The 15,376-nt window shown below is 53.7% G+C and overlaps 1 protein-coding gene across 2 annotated transcripts in view; it reads right to left on the reverse strand.

Annotated features, from left to right (window-relative positions):
• Nucleotides 1-205: 205 nt before the first annotated feature.
• The window catches only part of NEK6 (NIMA related kinase 6), an 85,994-nt gene continuing 70,823 nt past the window's right edge, over nucleotides 206-15,376 (reverse strand). Inside the window, exons 8-10 of one of the 2 annotated variants that reach the window (XM_057724999.1) lie at nucleotides 11,769-11,863; nucleotides 4,776-4,889; nucleotides 206-1,781 (exon numbers count right to left, since the gene is read on the reverse strand). In XM_057724999.1, the coding sequence (XP_057580982.1) occupies nucleotides 1,671-1,781; nucleotides 4,776-4,889; nucleotides 11,769-11,863 (320 nt within the window). In that variant the 3' untranslated portion in view covers nucleotides 206-1,670. Of the gene's footprint in view, nucleotides 1,782-4,775; nucleotides 4,890-6,304; nucleotides 6,473-11,768; nucleotides 11,864-15,376 lie in introns of those variants that run through there. The other variant, XM_057725000.1, reaches the window with a different exon arrangement.

A 15,376-nucleotide genomic window follows, 5' to 3' on the forward strand; every position in this document is an offset into this window, starting at 1 on the left:
GGGGGGGCTGGGGGGCGGGGGGGGAAGGACAGTGGAATTATTTAGGATGGCGACTTGGCTGACAATTTATCAAAATTATCTGGGGAGCTTAAAAAATTCCCAGACTACTCAGAATATCTGGGGCCTGAGAAATTGTGTTTTTGAATGTGGCTTTAGAAACTGTGCTGCAGTGTGACGCTGTTTTAAAATTACTCATGAGTCATAGTCACAGAAGGAACCCCTCTTACCCCATTTTATTTCAACCATGGAGAATGAGTACAAAGCAAAGGCTGCATCTGAAGAAAATTTCTCAAACCCGACAGTGTTACAGTAGAACAGAGTTCACACGTGGAAACAGCGCAGTGGCCCAGCCCGAATCCTTTATCCCCAGGGAGGCCTGGTCCGAGCTCCTGACCAGGACACCAGTGGAGCGGACAGGCATGTGCTCTGTCTGGAGGGCTGAACTGTCACCAAGTCATGGGCGACAACTTAGACCATTTGAGGATTAACTTGAGTGTAAAAACAAAATTCAGACTATTTCCTTCAGAGCTTGAGTTTTCCTTAAGTTCACATTTATAAATTAGTCTTCACAGTTAATCCTTTTGGGGAACAAGAAATAAATGAACACATTTCTGGTTTCCTACAAATAATACAGTTGTACATTAACTCTTGACTTACGTGGTCCATGGACTTCAGCTTTGTGAAGGGGTAAGTGGCTACCATTTTTAGATCACCTACAATGTGCTAGATAACTTACATATTTTATTTCAAATTCTGTCAGCAACCCTGAAGGTAGATGTTATTAGTCCCGTTTTACAGATGAGGCAACAGGCTCAGAAAGGCTAAGAAACTTGCTCAAGGTCATGCTAGGAAGATGCAGAACCAGAACTTGTACAGAGAACAGCCCGAGGGCAAAGCCCGCATGTTTTTCGTATCCTATGCTTTCTTCTCGTGGAGGAAAACACTTAACACTGATCATTAAATGAACTGCCAGCATTCAAGCAGGTGATGAATGCCTGGTACTAGCAGGTGTTCAGAAGATGGCTGAGCCGCACTGCACAGAAAGCACTCACGGCTTTCAGATGCTGTTTGCCTCTCTGCCAGATGCTGGGTTCACCTCATCGTCATTCATCAAGTTATAAACATGATAAAAATATTAGGAAAATCTCCACTCTACTTAAAAAAATTATTTCCACTTTCTCCCCTTACAACAGAGTAAATTAAGCACACAGCTTGATTGTTTGAAACGATTCTAAGAGCTAAACCGAACTTGCTACTAACCATTTTAAAAGGCTCACTACAAATCACACATTCTCCTGGATTTTCCTGTTAGTTCAGACCTTGACAGGTCGCTGGAGGAATTATCCGAAAGATTCACATTACAGTCCAGATATAAGGGGTGCCTCAGTGGCTCACTGAACCATTCACCCTTGTCAACAACCTAGCTGAGAGTGTTCAGAACAATGTAAAGAAAGGACTTTCAAATTTGACCACCAGTAACGCGTGACCAGTGCCCCTCCCCCCAGCAGCCCTGTATTCAGCATCTGCTGTAAAGCCCGGACCCTCTTTGGGGAACCTGCTGAACCCTCTTGTCTTAGTTGGTCTCGGCTACCAGGTGGCCACTTTGGAGAGAAGACTCAGGTAAGGCAGAGTGGTGTGGCTTCTGAGAAGGCACGCCGCTGCGTCCACGCTCAGGTGCTTGAAGTCCACACGTGCATCTGTTTGGCAACCTGGTGCACATAGCTGATGTCAGGTCTCTGGTTGGGGTCGGGGTGGATGCACATACTGACCAGTTCTCGTAACTGCAAAGGAGAGAAGGATGCGCGCTATTCTTTAGCAGCCTTGTTGAGGCTCTGCATTAACCCACAGGGCAACCAGAAGATGAGGAAAGGTGCTCAAGACAGGTGAGCGGTGGGTGAGTAGTCACAGTCACTGGGGTAGGGCAGGACCAGTCCCAGGCCTGTCTGGCCCCTGAGAGTGGTCCCTCCAAATAATTTTGAATCTTCAGTTGTCTACACTACTGGCTAAATCTGTGTGTACTGTGTGTGTGTGTCTGCTGTCAGTCATGCAGATGCCCAAACCAGAGGACAAAACTCAAGGCAAGGGCTTATTGATCATAATAAATGCATTAACATGCAGCAGAACTGCAGTCTGCCCACCCCCTGGCCTCTTTATTGTGCTCATGAAAGACGGAGCTTTTAATTATACAGACACTGAAGGCTGCTCCTGCCTCGGGGTGGGGGAGGGGCACCTTGCGCCTCTGATCGCTTCCATTCTTCTGATGGCCAGAGTGCCAATTATTTTAATGGTAATTAAAATAATGACCTTAAAAAGCCTACATCTTAACTTGCATCACTGGGCTTACTGCAATTTTTTCATTTAAATACCTGCTGCTGGAGGGGCTGACAGGACAGCAGCAGGGAGAGGGGAGGTCCTGACAGAGGGGGCTCATGTGGACTCTGTGGCCGTGCTCAGCGAGTCTGGGGCGGGCTCAAGGGTCATGTGGAGGCCCGAGCTTTGGTGCACACTCCCTGTTTCACTCCTGAGGTGTTCCAGGCTGAGAGGCCTGGGGTTCCTCCCCTTTGGAGAGGCTCCAACATGCATGCTGCCTTGCTGGGGATTTCACTGCTTTATAAACACTGGGAGGCCCCTAGCCAGATGCAGCTTAGCCTGCAGGTGGCTTGGACACTCCTGGAGTCTGAGGTTGCCCACGATGAGCCCATACTGTTCAGAACCTTACAACATTCAGGGGAAGGGAGCTGTGGTTGGCCTCTGACAGGTTAAAGTGGCCAAGAAAACCACATTAAGGTAAAGTCTTTGTGACCCGAATCGCTCATTTTTGAGTAAACCACACAGTTGGCAATAAGTGTGTGCTTGAAAATTTCAGAAGAGAAACAAAGTGTCTCATTTCCATTTCTAAGAGGAGATGTAACTTCAAAAGTGAGGTGTGCTGAGGCGCTCCAGTGCTAAAAATTAGCACCTCCAGAAGTTGCACATAACTGGTGAGAGCCAGGTACTCTGGGGAGGAGGAGCTCTTGATGATGGAAGGACTGACTTGGGAGGGAAGAGGGCTGAGGGCTTTATGTGAATTCATTCATTTCAGTTTCATAACCACAAGGCAGAAGTGAACAGTTCCCATTTATAGATGGGGAAACTAAGGCACAGAGAAGTTGTCATTTGCTCCAAGTGGCATGGCTCCAAGCTTCTTAACTTTCAACAAACAAAATTCCAAATTCTAACCAAAGATAGGGAAGAAAAACCAAATGCAACTATTAACTTGGTGAAGAACTCTAGCTTTTCTTTTCTTGCCAACTTCTACTCCAGAGCGTAAGTACTTCCTCCAAAGGTACACAGAAGAACTCTGTAGGCACATGCACTCCTGACCCTCCCTCCGGGTGCTGGAAATTGGCAGAGCCAGCCGGCATGGCACTGGGAACAAAGGCTGCCAGGAGAAGGGTGGCCGATGGCCCTTCTAGTTGGCCTGCCTGGATACAGGGTTAGCACACGTTGGGAACCTGGTCACCACAAGTTGGCCGGCCCAGACCCAGGGCCCTGGTGGGCAAGGGCTGCACCTTCCAGAGCCTTCAGGACTGTGAGGTGAGCAGCAGGGGTGGCTCCTCACGATTGGCTACAGAAGAGGGGTGCCCTCAAGAAACAGGCTGGCACAGTGGCTAGATGCAGTTCATCTGGGTCAAACACTGCCTTCACCACAAGGAAGTTATGTGACTTGGGCAAGTTACTTAACCAGTCTGCGTTGCAGTTTCCTTCCTGGTAACGTGGCATTAGGGGAGCGGGGGAATTCAGCACGGTAAGTCTCAAGTGTGAGCTGCTACTATTGTGAGGCAATGGCCTGTAGTCCTGCAGGGTGGGCCCGTGGAGGACTCAGACTCCCTATCACACCCACTAGCATTGACCTTGAACAGAAGTAACCCGTATTGAGCATTTACTCTGAGCCAGGCCCTGTGCCACAGCCAGTGACTACCTGATGGTGGTGAACGTTAGCCTGGTGCTGCACTGAGCACGTCCCATGCACTGCCTTAATCCTTAATCCTGTGAGGTCGATTCCAGGATCATACCATTTTACAGATGAGGAAACTGAGACTCCTCTCTTCAGGGACTTGCCCAAGAATAGTGAGGGGAACGTGTAAACCTGTGCATCTGTCTACACTCTTAACCACGCTGTGCTGTAAACCTGTCACCTCATCCTCACTTTTCATCCATGAAGGCAAAATATGAGCCCTGTTTTCAAGATGAGGGAACTGAGGCGGACGATGCCCTCCCACAGCCTTGCCTGTCAGCGTGATGGCCAGACCTGTCAGAGTCTGTGTCCAGAGTCCCTGCACTCAGAGTAAAATGTTGAAAATAAAAGACCAAGGGGTCTGACTTGGGTCAGTGACAGCAAGGAGACCAGTCTGCTTGCTTTGGTTTTCTGTCCTGGAAGCGGAGTGGCTGCCAGCAGTGGTGTGGGGCCAGCTAAGGCCCTGCCACTCCCCGCGTCCGGCTCCTGGTGTCGGACACCACACGAGCCCTGCTAGCGGGGCAGCTCCCGTGGGTTCCTGTGCCCGTGGGTGGGCCGCAGCCCTGCTGTCGGGGGGCGCACACGGGGATCCCTGAGACCTCCAGTAACATGAATCTGTCTCCCCCTCTGAGTCACTGCCCCAGAAATCTTCCTCCTCCACTCTGTTAAGTGAAGCCAAGCTCAGCCCCACAGCCCTGGGATTTTGGAGCTGCCCCTCCTTGAGCCCTGCCGGTGGTCTGGAGCTCACCAGGCCCAGCCCTGGCAGCAGCAAACTCACCTTCTCAGAGTAATGTTCTTCAGGGAGAGGAGGGTAGTCACACTGCTCGATCTTCTGGCAGAGGGAGAAGAGGTTCATTTTATCTCCATAGAAGGGGCTCTGAAGAGCTGCCATCTGCAAGGAGAGGGGGATGAGAGATGAGTTTTCAGCCATGAGGCCCAGGGCAAAAGGGGCCGCTCCAGATGGGGGTGTGGTGCTTCCGGGTCCTCACTGTGGCCGCTGTCCAGCAAGACTCCCCCACGTCCTGAGGAAGATGGGGTTCAACAGAAGGTGGCCGTTTTAGCACGATCCTTGTTATATAAGCAATTAAATGGGACAAAGGTTTCAGTGACAAAACCGTAAAGGCAATCAAGAAGGGGCAGCTGAGTCCTGAGGGCCAGCCGCGTGCAGGCCCACGCCTGGCCTCCGGTTTCCTCCTCTAAAATGGACGCAGCTCCACCGGCAGGGCTGCGGTGAGGCTTGGCTGGCACAGGAGGCGGCATCACAACCCGGGCAGACGTCGTCTAGCCCATCCTGGAAGCAGGCCCTCTCCTGGAGGACTGTGGAGGGCCCAGCGGGTTCGCACCCAGTCGGGGAACTACCCGGACTCCCCACCCCACCATGCAGGGCGGTACTGTGGGTGCCACCACGCAGGGCGGTACTGAGGGTGCCACCACGCAGGGTGGTACTGCGGGTGCCACCACGCAGGGCGGTACTGCGGGTGCCACCACAGGGGGCACACAGGAGCCGCGGGGCGGCCCCCGCCAGCCCCACCCGCCGGCTACTCCGTAATGGGATTCGAGTGCTGCTGGCCACGCCTGCTCACGGCTGCCTGCCTCCAAGTGACGGCCCAACACCTGCTGATGACGTGTCGACGGGCAACGGTGCCTGCCTACCTGTTTGGCCCTGGTTCCCTTCGAGGAGCCGGGCTGCCGGGGCCACGCGGCACGGACCCCGCAGCCAGGGCCTGTGGGACACCTGAGGGATCCTCGCTCCCCTTCAGGCCCCGGAAGGCAGGTCGGCGAGCCCTGTCTCCGGGCACGGGGAACCCATGGTAGCCCATCAGCTTTCGTTTCCTGGTCTGCCCCCGTGCTCTGTTCACCCCTGTGAACAGGTCAGGTGATCCCAAGAGCCTGCCTCCTTTGGAGGAGCTCAGGGAGCTTCAGAGCCCAGGCAGTGTCTTTGGGCTTCCAAATGGCCCTTGGAGAGGCAGTACAGCCTGGAGTGTGGTCCCGGGGCTCCTCTGACCCAGGTCAGGAGTCTGCCTGGGGCAGCACCTGTGCGCCCAGGTGCCTGGGCCCTGGATGAGTGCTTTCCCATGGGTGTCTCCTCCCCCCGACCAGGGGCTTGGGCCCCTCTGAGGAGGGCTGGGAACCTGCCTGGACCATGAAAGCCTCCCCCGTGGGAAGGCTGCAGGGGGTGGCCCTGGCACTTGGCAGGGCAGGATGAATGTGCAGAGGCCCTGTCCCCTGTGGGCTCGGCCAGTCATCCCGGGAACTGGCTTTACCATCTAGCGTGCAACATGGCATCACTTGGGTGATGTAGTCCCAATAATTAAAACGAGAACCTTGGGTGCAAAGGGTTTATTGGGCAGTTTCAAAAGGACATCTGTTGCCACAACAGAGAGCAGCTGGGGCTCCAGGGCGGTCATTCAGGGTGATCTGGTGCCCTTCAAGTCATGGCAGGAAGATTAAGATGGATTTTCCTGGAAAGTGTTTCTGTTCAGAGTAGAAAGGATGTTTAAATGTCGGTGCCACTGACACGGGCTCTGGTTTTTCATGTGTCTGACCTGGGAGAGGGACTGGGTGATCCTTTCAACACACCGGCCTGATCAGGTCTGTACAAACCTTGACACGTGGGACTCCAGAAGTGCCCCAGGGTGGCGAGGCATGAGCCCTGTGTCTGCCACTCCCTTCAGATAATCTCTCCATCCCTCCCAGCATCTTCCCCACACCATTTCAACAATGCTTTCTGAACAGGGTCAGCAATGAGGGAGGCCCTCCCAGCCTCCCTGGCTCACAGGGGCTTCTGCATCCATAAATGCAGATTCTAGAGGAAGCAGCGTCCCCGCCTGCTCCCCCTCCAGCTGCCGGCCACGGGCCTTCCACCCAGATCAGAGCACTGGGCTGTGAAGGAACCTCTGGGGCTGCTTGAGACACTGGGATTAGAACGATTACCCCGGATGGCGAGATCTCCTCGTACCGGCGACCACCCACCTCTGACTGGTCGAAGCAGGGGACGAACTGCTGTTTGGGGGCTGATACTGGTTGCCTCGTTAGAGCTGCCAAAGCCATGGCTCTCAGCACTGCTCCTCAAATGCAGAACTTTTCCTCCCTGGCGTTATTGGGATGACACATAGCCGGGAAAACGGGAGAGTGTGGGCATTTCCCCCGCTGGGAGGGCTCAGGGAAACTGGTGTGTGATTTGAGATGTCAGAAGGAGAAGGGGACTCACTCTGACTCAGAGGGGACAGTGACTGCCTTCGACTCCGGCCCTGTCAGGGCCTCAGACATCCATCTCATCACCAGTATCTCCCAAGCTTGTCCTGGAGTGAAGGCTGAACCCAGAGGCCCGTGGCCCAGCCGTCTGCAGCCCTGCTTCCCCACGAGCTAGGGGGCATCCAGACCATTCTCTGGCTCAGCCAGAATTCCAAAGCAGAATTCCACACAAGGCACAGCTGAGCCCGGGTCGTTCCCCAGGCCACCCTCTTGCTGGTCTCAGCCCCTCAGGCTAAGGCTGCTGTGAGAAGGCCCCCCCACCGAGGATCCTGATTCCTTCAGCTCCATCCTCAGAGCTGAGCTCCCACGTAAATAAATAAATCCTGCAGAGCCCAGGCAACCTGCTGAGTGCCTCCACGGGGCGTGCCGGGTAATGAAAATAAAGCACCAGGCCTTCCAACAGGCCAAGCTCGGGCACCCCTGCTGGGAGCTCCCGGAGGGGCCGCTGCAGTTACTGCGGGCTCCTCACAACCGGGCCTTTCCCTCAAAGGGGCCCTGAGCAGAGGCCCCGCATCTCTTTCTCCACCAGTCACGCCTCCCCTGGTAGCTGGGAAGAAGGGGAGAGGCCCTGGCTCCTGTTCACAGGAGGGCAGGCACTGACAGCCTGGGTACCGGTGCCCATCTAGGTCATTTCCTCGCTGTGTGACCCCGGGAAGTCTCTCCACCTCTCTGATCCCATTTTCTCCCTTACAGCAAAGTTGGGAGTGGCCTGGTGTGATTCTTGTGATTCACTCCAACGTCCAGGGCAGTGCTGCTCCCTGCAGCTGAGCTGTTTGGCCTGGTTTCTCCTATGCTGACCTCTTCAAGACAGATCCCACTGGGCACCCACCTTGACGGGCACAGGCCAGGTACAGTGCTTTGTGATGGCTTCTCACTAGCCATGGGTCAACATCAGCATCTTAGGGTGACCTCAGGAGGTCCTCAGTGGACATCTGGATGCCCAGGTGGAAGTGGGTGTGGGGGGGCTGAGTAAAGGCCCCCAGAGATGTTCATGTTCTAATCCTTGGAGCCTGTGAATGTGCTGCCTTATATGGCAAATAAATTTGGCAGATGTGATGAAATTTAGGATCCCCAGATGGGGGAGTGTCCTAGGCGATCCAGGTGGGCCCTAAGTGTAACCACAGTATCTTTACAAGAAGGAGTAGAGGGAGATCCGAGTACAGGAGAGAAGGTGTATTGACTTAAGTGCTACGAGGAAGAGGTCACAAGCCGAGGAGCCTGGGAGGCCTTTTCTTTTTCCTTGCCTTTAGTCCAGTGAAATTGATTTTGGACTTCTGACTTCCAGAATGGTAAGAGAATCATGTCGTGTTGTAGGAGGCCAATCGGCAACCTGTTAAAGCAGCCACAGGAACCTAACACAGGGGGCTCCTGAGCTGTCCGGCCCACTCTGGGGCTCGTGGGTAAGGGCAGGCCTGTCCCCGCCGTGAGCGGGTTTTCTCGGGCTCTGTGCCGTCACCTGCTGCCCTGGCCCAGGTGTGCTCCACGGGGGCTGCTCAGAATCCTTGGATGTGATCTGGCGGTGGGCATGGGGTGGGGAGCCTGTCACAGCTCTCTAGGCTGGCACCCTCGGGACACACCGCAGGCTGTGCAGCGGGGACTCCAGCTGTGTCTGGGGGACGCTTCCTTCCAATGACCACGGCCCCGGGCTCAGATGTGTCTCCCTCCCCACCTGCTGGGAAAACAACCGGTTCTGTCTTCCTATGGAGTTTGGGGGTGGCAGCCTGGGGAAGAGCCCCCATGGCCTTTTGCCCTCAGAGGGGCCCCCACATCAGCCACGCCAGCCACACCCGCCCTCTCCTGTGGGAGGCCCAGCTTTAGGTCAGCTGTCCCCGTGGACGCAGGACTCAACTGATTTCACTGACTTCCCGCTGCCGACGTGCCCCTCCCTGGCTGTGAGCCGCACACACTGCCGGCAAATCAATCCATCATGAAATAAACCGGCACCTCCACCTCCATGCTGGGGAACCCAGAACGGGGGCTGCCTCTTTAGATGCGCGTCCAGGCACGCAAGGCGGGGACCCAGGACTCGAGGACTGCGCCTGCCTCTAGGGGTGTGGGAGGCATGGCACCAGCACAGGAGCCCAGAGGACAGGAGCAGGGCCCGTCACACCCTGGTCACCTGCTTGTTTACTTTTGGAGATTCGCACGGTTCACAGAGGCAGGAAGCGGCTGACAGAAACCCAGAATGCAGGATGGAAAAGCAAAGAACCATGTGGACTGGGGACAGTATCCACGAGGGCAGGAGGACAAAGCTGAGTCTCTGCGGGGACAGATTACAGCTGGACTTTGGCTCCCCGCTGGCCAAAGCAAAAAGGGACATGAGGTCCCCTGCTCGCCTGCACCGGCTCAGGGGGCTCTTGGGCAGCCAGGTGGGGAGTGACAGCGCTTCAGCAACCTGCCCCCCCCACTGCCCGAGGACCTTCTGAGCCAGGTGCTGCCCACACCTCACCAGGCAGGTGTGACCCCGTTACCCTCGGGCAACTGAAGCTCCGGGGGGAGGCGCTGACTTGCCCCAGGGCCTTCACGGGGAGAGTGGGAGCTAAACTTGCACCTCCCGTCCTTCTGACCGATGTCTGGGCCCACACCAGGCCCTGCGCCCCTCTCACCCAAATTACCACAGCTATGGGAGCTGTGTGCCCCCACGAGGGAGGGACTCACAGCTCAGCCCTCTTCATCCCTGGGGCCCAGAAGCCGCTCTGCACTCTCACCCCCTGCAGCCCCCCGGCGGGCAGTGCCTCAGTGTGGCTGCTCCCATTCGGTACTCATTAAAAGAAGTCCTCTGGGGCGGGGAGGGTGGGGCGGACGCGAGGCGGGGGGAGTCAAGGAAGGGAGGGAATACGGGGATATGTGTATAGAAACAGATGATTGAACCTGGTGTACCCCCAAAAAAATAATAAATAAAAAAAAAAAAAAAAGAGAAGTCCTTCTACAGCAGATGCCCCTGTGAGTCCTGGAAAGCACGGTCTGCTGCCCACCTCTGGCTGCCATGGCCTGACTCACCCGCAGACTTTCACAATGACTCCGTGGGGTGCCCCCACTGCGGACCTCCAGGAAAAGGGGGCTCAGGCACAAACGCCACAAGGGCCACATCTCCCCTTGGCTTCATCTTTAACCACAAGGCCACTCTTTTAAAATGAAATATCTGCTATTAATAGCAGGCCACTGGCTTAAAAAGAAAGGTGCTGTGAAGCATAAACCTTGCAAAGGGATCAGAGTTGTGATCTCATAGTCTCAATCTGTAATGCAGGGCGGAGGGGATCCCAGCACCAAGCGACCCCGACCACATAGCTGACCCCGTCCCTGTGTATCAGCGGTGGGTAGCTGAGTCCTGAAGTTTACACCCACGGGCCATGAGGTCAATTTCCAGCATCAACACTCCCAAGGAAGCAAGGAAGTCAGTCTCTGAAACTCCAAAACACTCCTAGTGGCCCCTCAATATTACCCTGCACATCGCTGCCCTGGGAGAATCTTTAGCTTATCACTTCCAAACCAGATTCCAGGGATGCTCAAGTCCACCCCAGGGAAAGCAGAAAAATAATCAAGGTTCCAACTTTAAACCCAAACCATGCTTGGTGTCTCACAGCCCTAGAGGGTCTTCAAAGCCTTTCATATCTGTTATTTCATGTATGAGGCCTATGACAATGAAGACAGCTACCATTCCTATTTTACAGGTGAGGACATGGATGGAATCCCAGAGCTGCCCAGCATGGGGTGGTCCTGGCCGGGGCGGTGGGAGGGTGTGGCCACTGCCCTGGAGATGCTAGAGGGCTCCCACCTCCCGCCAGCAACTGCAACAGCTTCATGGCCAAGTGTGGCTTCTGCTCCCCAGACCCTCGGTTATCCAGGGTCCCCGGTGGCCGGCCAAAATGGGTGGGAGCGTTACGAGTTCATGTTCTCTCATGTCTGAGCCTACCAAGACTCAGAAACGTTCCTGTCCCTCCATCCAGGTTGGCCACCAGATCTGGAAACAGCCACCTGGTGGCTCCATCTCACGGCTCAGGGGAGAGGATGGTGGTCTCTAGGGAGACCCACGTTGCTGACCCTGGGAGGACGTGGCCTCCCCGCATTGGGGAGTGTTTCAGAAGCTTGGGCCTGAGCTGACTCCTCAGTCCCCGGGGCCCTGCATGGGGCCTGATCCACGGGTCACTGACAAACAGTGAAAAGAATCACCCTGGTTACCAGGGAAATCGGGGCAACCAGCTCGCCCTGCCTGTGCTCCTTCTATCAACAAGTGGATGCTGGACTCTCCATCTGGTTCTAGTCAGATCTGAGCAGCCCAAGGGTGAGATGGCACCCAGCCTACAACTGACCACCCCTCTAACCTCTTCCAGCCTGACACTGCTAATCAGGCAGACATGGGGCCGAGTGGGGTGAAGGACAGGACCCAGATGGTACCAATGCCACAGGCAGACATGCGTCCCTGATTCCCACCCCGAGCTGGGGAGGTGAGCCCTGCCCTAGCTGGCTGCTCACCATGCACACCCCACCAAATGCTGCTGAGCCGCGAGCCACTCACCTCGTACAGCAAACAGCCCAGAGACCAGATGTCAGACTTGAAGTTATAGCCATTCTCGTGGATCCTCTCTGGTGACATGTAGTATGGCGTCCCCACTGAAACGCAGCAAAGGATGGGTGCTTAGACTCTGTGCAGGGGAGGCACACGAGGGCGCGGGGGGGAGGATGTGGGGCTGGGGAGAGGCCCAGCTTCAGCCTCACCGGGATCCTGGGCAGCCCCCTCGCCCTCCCTTCCTGTCCCCTCCTCTGTCAAATGACAGGGACGGGCCAGACTGGACATTCCCATGCTAGGAGGGCCCTAAAAGCCCCTGGAGACAGGCACCCACCCAGACCTGAGTATCTGTCTAGGGGCTGAGCAGCTGAGGAATGGTGTTCCTGCCAACTGCCCATGGCAGTGGACACAGCGGCCAGGCTCTGGGAAGCAACTAACTAAATATCCTCTAAAGGTGACTGCTTGAATCCCAGAAAAGTCCAGATGCGGCTCTCAACAGTGAAAACAACCACTGTGAATGTGGACCAACCAGGCATGTGTGTTAACCCATTTTACAGACTGGGAAAGCAAGGCTCATAAAAGTGGCAGGACTGAGGTTCAAACCCAGATCTGCAGGCTCTAGGAACTAAACTCTCAGCCACCACCTTTGGCTACTAGCACCAATCAGCATGTCCAGACTTGGGGTTGGCTGCGATTTCTTAAACAGGACAGAAAAGATACTAACCATGAAAGAAAAGACTGATTAACTGGACTTCATTAAAATTAGGAACTTCATTTCACCAAAAGACCATTCAGAGAGTTAAAAGGCAAGCCACAGACTGGGAGATAATTTTCTCAACACAAATACCCACCAATGGCCTTATATATGGAATATATTTTAAAACTTCTATAAATAGGGGGCTTCCCTGGTGGCGCAATGGTTAAGAATCTGCCTGCCAATGCAGGGGATGTGGGTGTGAGCCCTGCTCCAGGAAGATCCCACATGCCGCAGAGCAACTAAGCCCGTGCGCCACAATTGTTGAGCCTGCGCTTTAGAGCCCATGAGCCACAACTATTGAGCCCATGTGCTGCAACAACTGAAGCCCACGCGCCTAGAGCCCGTGCTCCGCAACAAGAGAAGCCACGGCAATGAGAAGCCTGCCCACTGCAATGAAGAGCAGCCCCTGCTCCCTGCAACTAAAGAAAGCCAGCGTGCAGCAACGAAGACCCAACGCACCCAATAAATAAATAAATAAAATTTATTAAAAAACAAAAACTTCTATAAATCAATATATAAAAGACAAAATCCCCCTCCTTCAAATTAGCAAAACACTTGCAAGGGCATGTCACAAAGGAGACTATCCAAATAGCCAAAAGCACATGAAACGATGTTGTGTTTCTCATTACTCATCAAGGCAATGCAAATTAAAAGCACAATCAGGCACCGACTCACCTGAACGGTTAAAGTTAAAAAGACTGCGATAAACCAAGGAGGTGACGTACAGAGCAACTGGAACCCTCACGCGTTGCTGACGGGGCCATAAACGGCACAATCGCCTTGGAAAACCATTTGGCAGTATCTATTCCAGCTGAACACTGCAGACACTATAACCCAGCAATTCTGCGCCGAGGTATATGCCCAGGAGAAATGAGTGCTCTGTTCATCAAGAGACGTGATTAAGAATGTGCAGAGTGGCTTTATTCATAAAAGCCAGAAACTGGAAACAAATGGTAATCACCAGTAGAAAGGATACACTGATCACGTGGTCTATTCACACAACAGAATACTAAGCAGCAATGAACGAGAGCAAATCTCAGGTAGGTGCCACAAAATGGATCAATCAGGCACAAAAGAGCACCCACTATTTGATTCCATTTTTTATCAAAAAGAGGAAAAAATTACTCTATGGGGGTAGTGATCAGGAAAGGGCTTGAGAGAGCTTTACTGTATGTATATGATGTTTCAGTTAAAAAGCAGAGGACGTACACTTGAAGATCTGGAGCTGGGCAAAGATGGGAGGATCTCCTGACAGGTGGTGAGCTCTGCATCACCAGAGGCATGCAAGCTGCAGCAGAGGGGCTGAATTGGCAGGGCTGAGGAGGGGCCCAAGAATCTGGATTTGTAATCATAGATTTGTAACCTGAGATTCTGATATCAGTCCATTTGGAGGATGACTGCTCTGGAGGCTTTAGGAGCAGACTTTAAATGTTGTCACACAGAGGACATTTTCACTGGTCTGGAGATACCATGTGAATGTGACAGCGGCTGCTGCTGCTTTGGCCAGAGTCTGTGAAGGGAGCTGGAGTCCAGTGTGGCTGAGGCTGAGCCTGAGATGTGGGCTGATGACCCTAGAAGGAAGGATGTCTGGCACCACATGTGGGAACACAGGGGACCCTGGGAGAAGAAAAGCCCTTTGATGAGCTGAACTGGGACAGTGACGGGTGCCCCAAAGCAGGGGCCCAGACTTCAGGCTGTCCTGGGCCAAAGGTGTTTCAGAGCAACATATTTTTGCCAAGTAAAGGTGTTTAAATAAAATACAAAATCCCAACTACCATTTCGTGTCACTACTATTCAGCTTAACACTAGAACAATTAGAAACTCAATCTCAAGATCAAGGACAGTACTTTACATGGAAAAAGTTTAGCTGTTTGAACACTTTATCATCTTCTTGCCTTTCTCATCTCATTGGAAATAGGGGAGAAATTCTGTCATGCCCGACTTGTCCATGCCGGGAACAGTCCTGGAAACCCATGCTCCTGGCCTGAGCACGCTGGGGGCAGGACCGTGTTACCCAAGTGTCCCAGCGCCCTGCCCAGAACTGGGTCATAGCAGGTACCTTCTAAGCATCTCCTCACTGAGTCAATGAACCCATCCGCATGTTATCAGATAGTGCGTGTGAGGGTTAACACTTTTTTTCTTGCAGCCTAACACACTGCTTACTTAACTGATGTCTGCCCAAGATGGACTACTGATTACTGCTTTATCAGAGTACCAAGCATCCTTTGATGGCAATAATCCCTAAACCAGGACAGCAGCCATCACTTAAATACATGTTTTGAGAGCTGTGTCATCCTGTATTGTATAATTTATGGCTGAAGGCAGGGGGCTAATTGCTATTCAGCAGAAAGAACTGTCAGTCAACACATGAACCCGTGTGTGACTCTATAAGAAAACTGTGACTTTCAGTAGCAACCTCTTGTATATTTCAGTCACAAGGGAGCAGAATGAAAATGAACGGGCAAGTGTGAAATGGATGGCTTGTCATATCCAAACCACAGGATGAAATCCAAACAGTTCTCACTTAACAGAGGGAACCTCAGACCAAACTATAAGTGATTCCAGCACTCAGGGTGCTGTGGATGGATGTGCCTACGAGGTGAAAACCATCTCCCACACAGAACCACCACAGGGGGCCGATGGGTTGCAGAGACAGCAGGGGACAGGGCACTGAGGGACAGCAGTGGCTACCGTCTGGCTGCACCGCACCCCTAAGACCTCTGGCCAACCCTCTGCCCCACCCGGCCCCAGCTGGGAGTGCAGGCTGGCCCTGACACTTCTCACCATCCTCAATCTTATCCTCTGCTCATTCTAGGTCTGCCTGGGCCCCTACAGGAGGGACTCAGGGTAGAGATGACCT

The sequence above is a fragment of the Hippopotamus amphibius genome, chromosome 2 (genome assembly GCF_030028045.1).
Source record: "Hippopotamus amphibius kiboko isolate mHipAmp2 chromosome 2, mHipAmp2.hap2, whole genome shotgun sequence".
NCBI lineage: Eukaryota > Metazoa > Chordata > Mammalia > Artiodactyla > Hippopotamidae > Hippopotamus > Hippopotamus amphibius.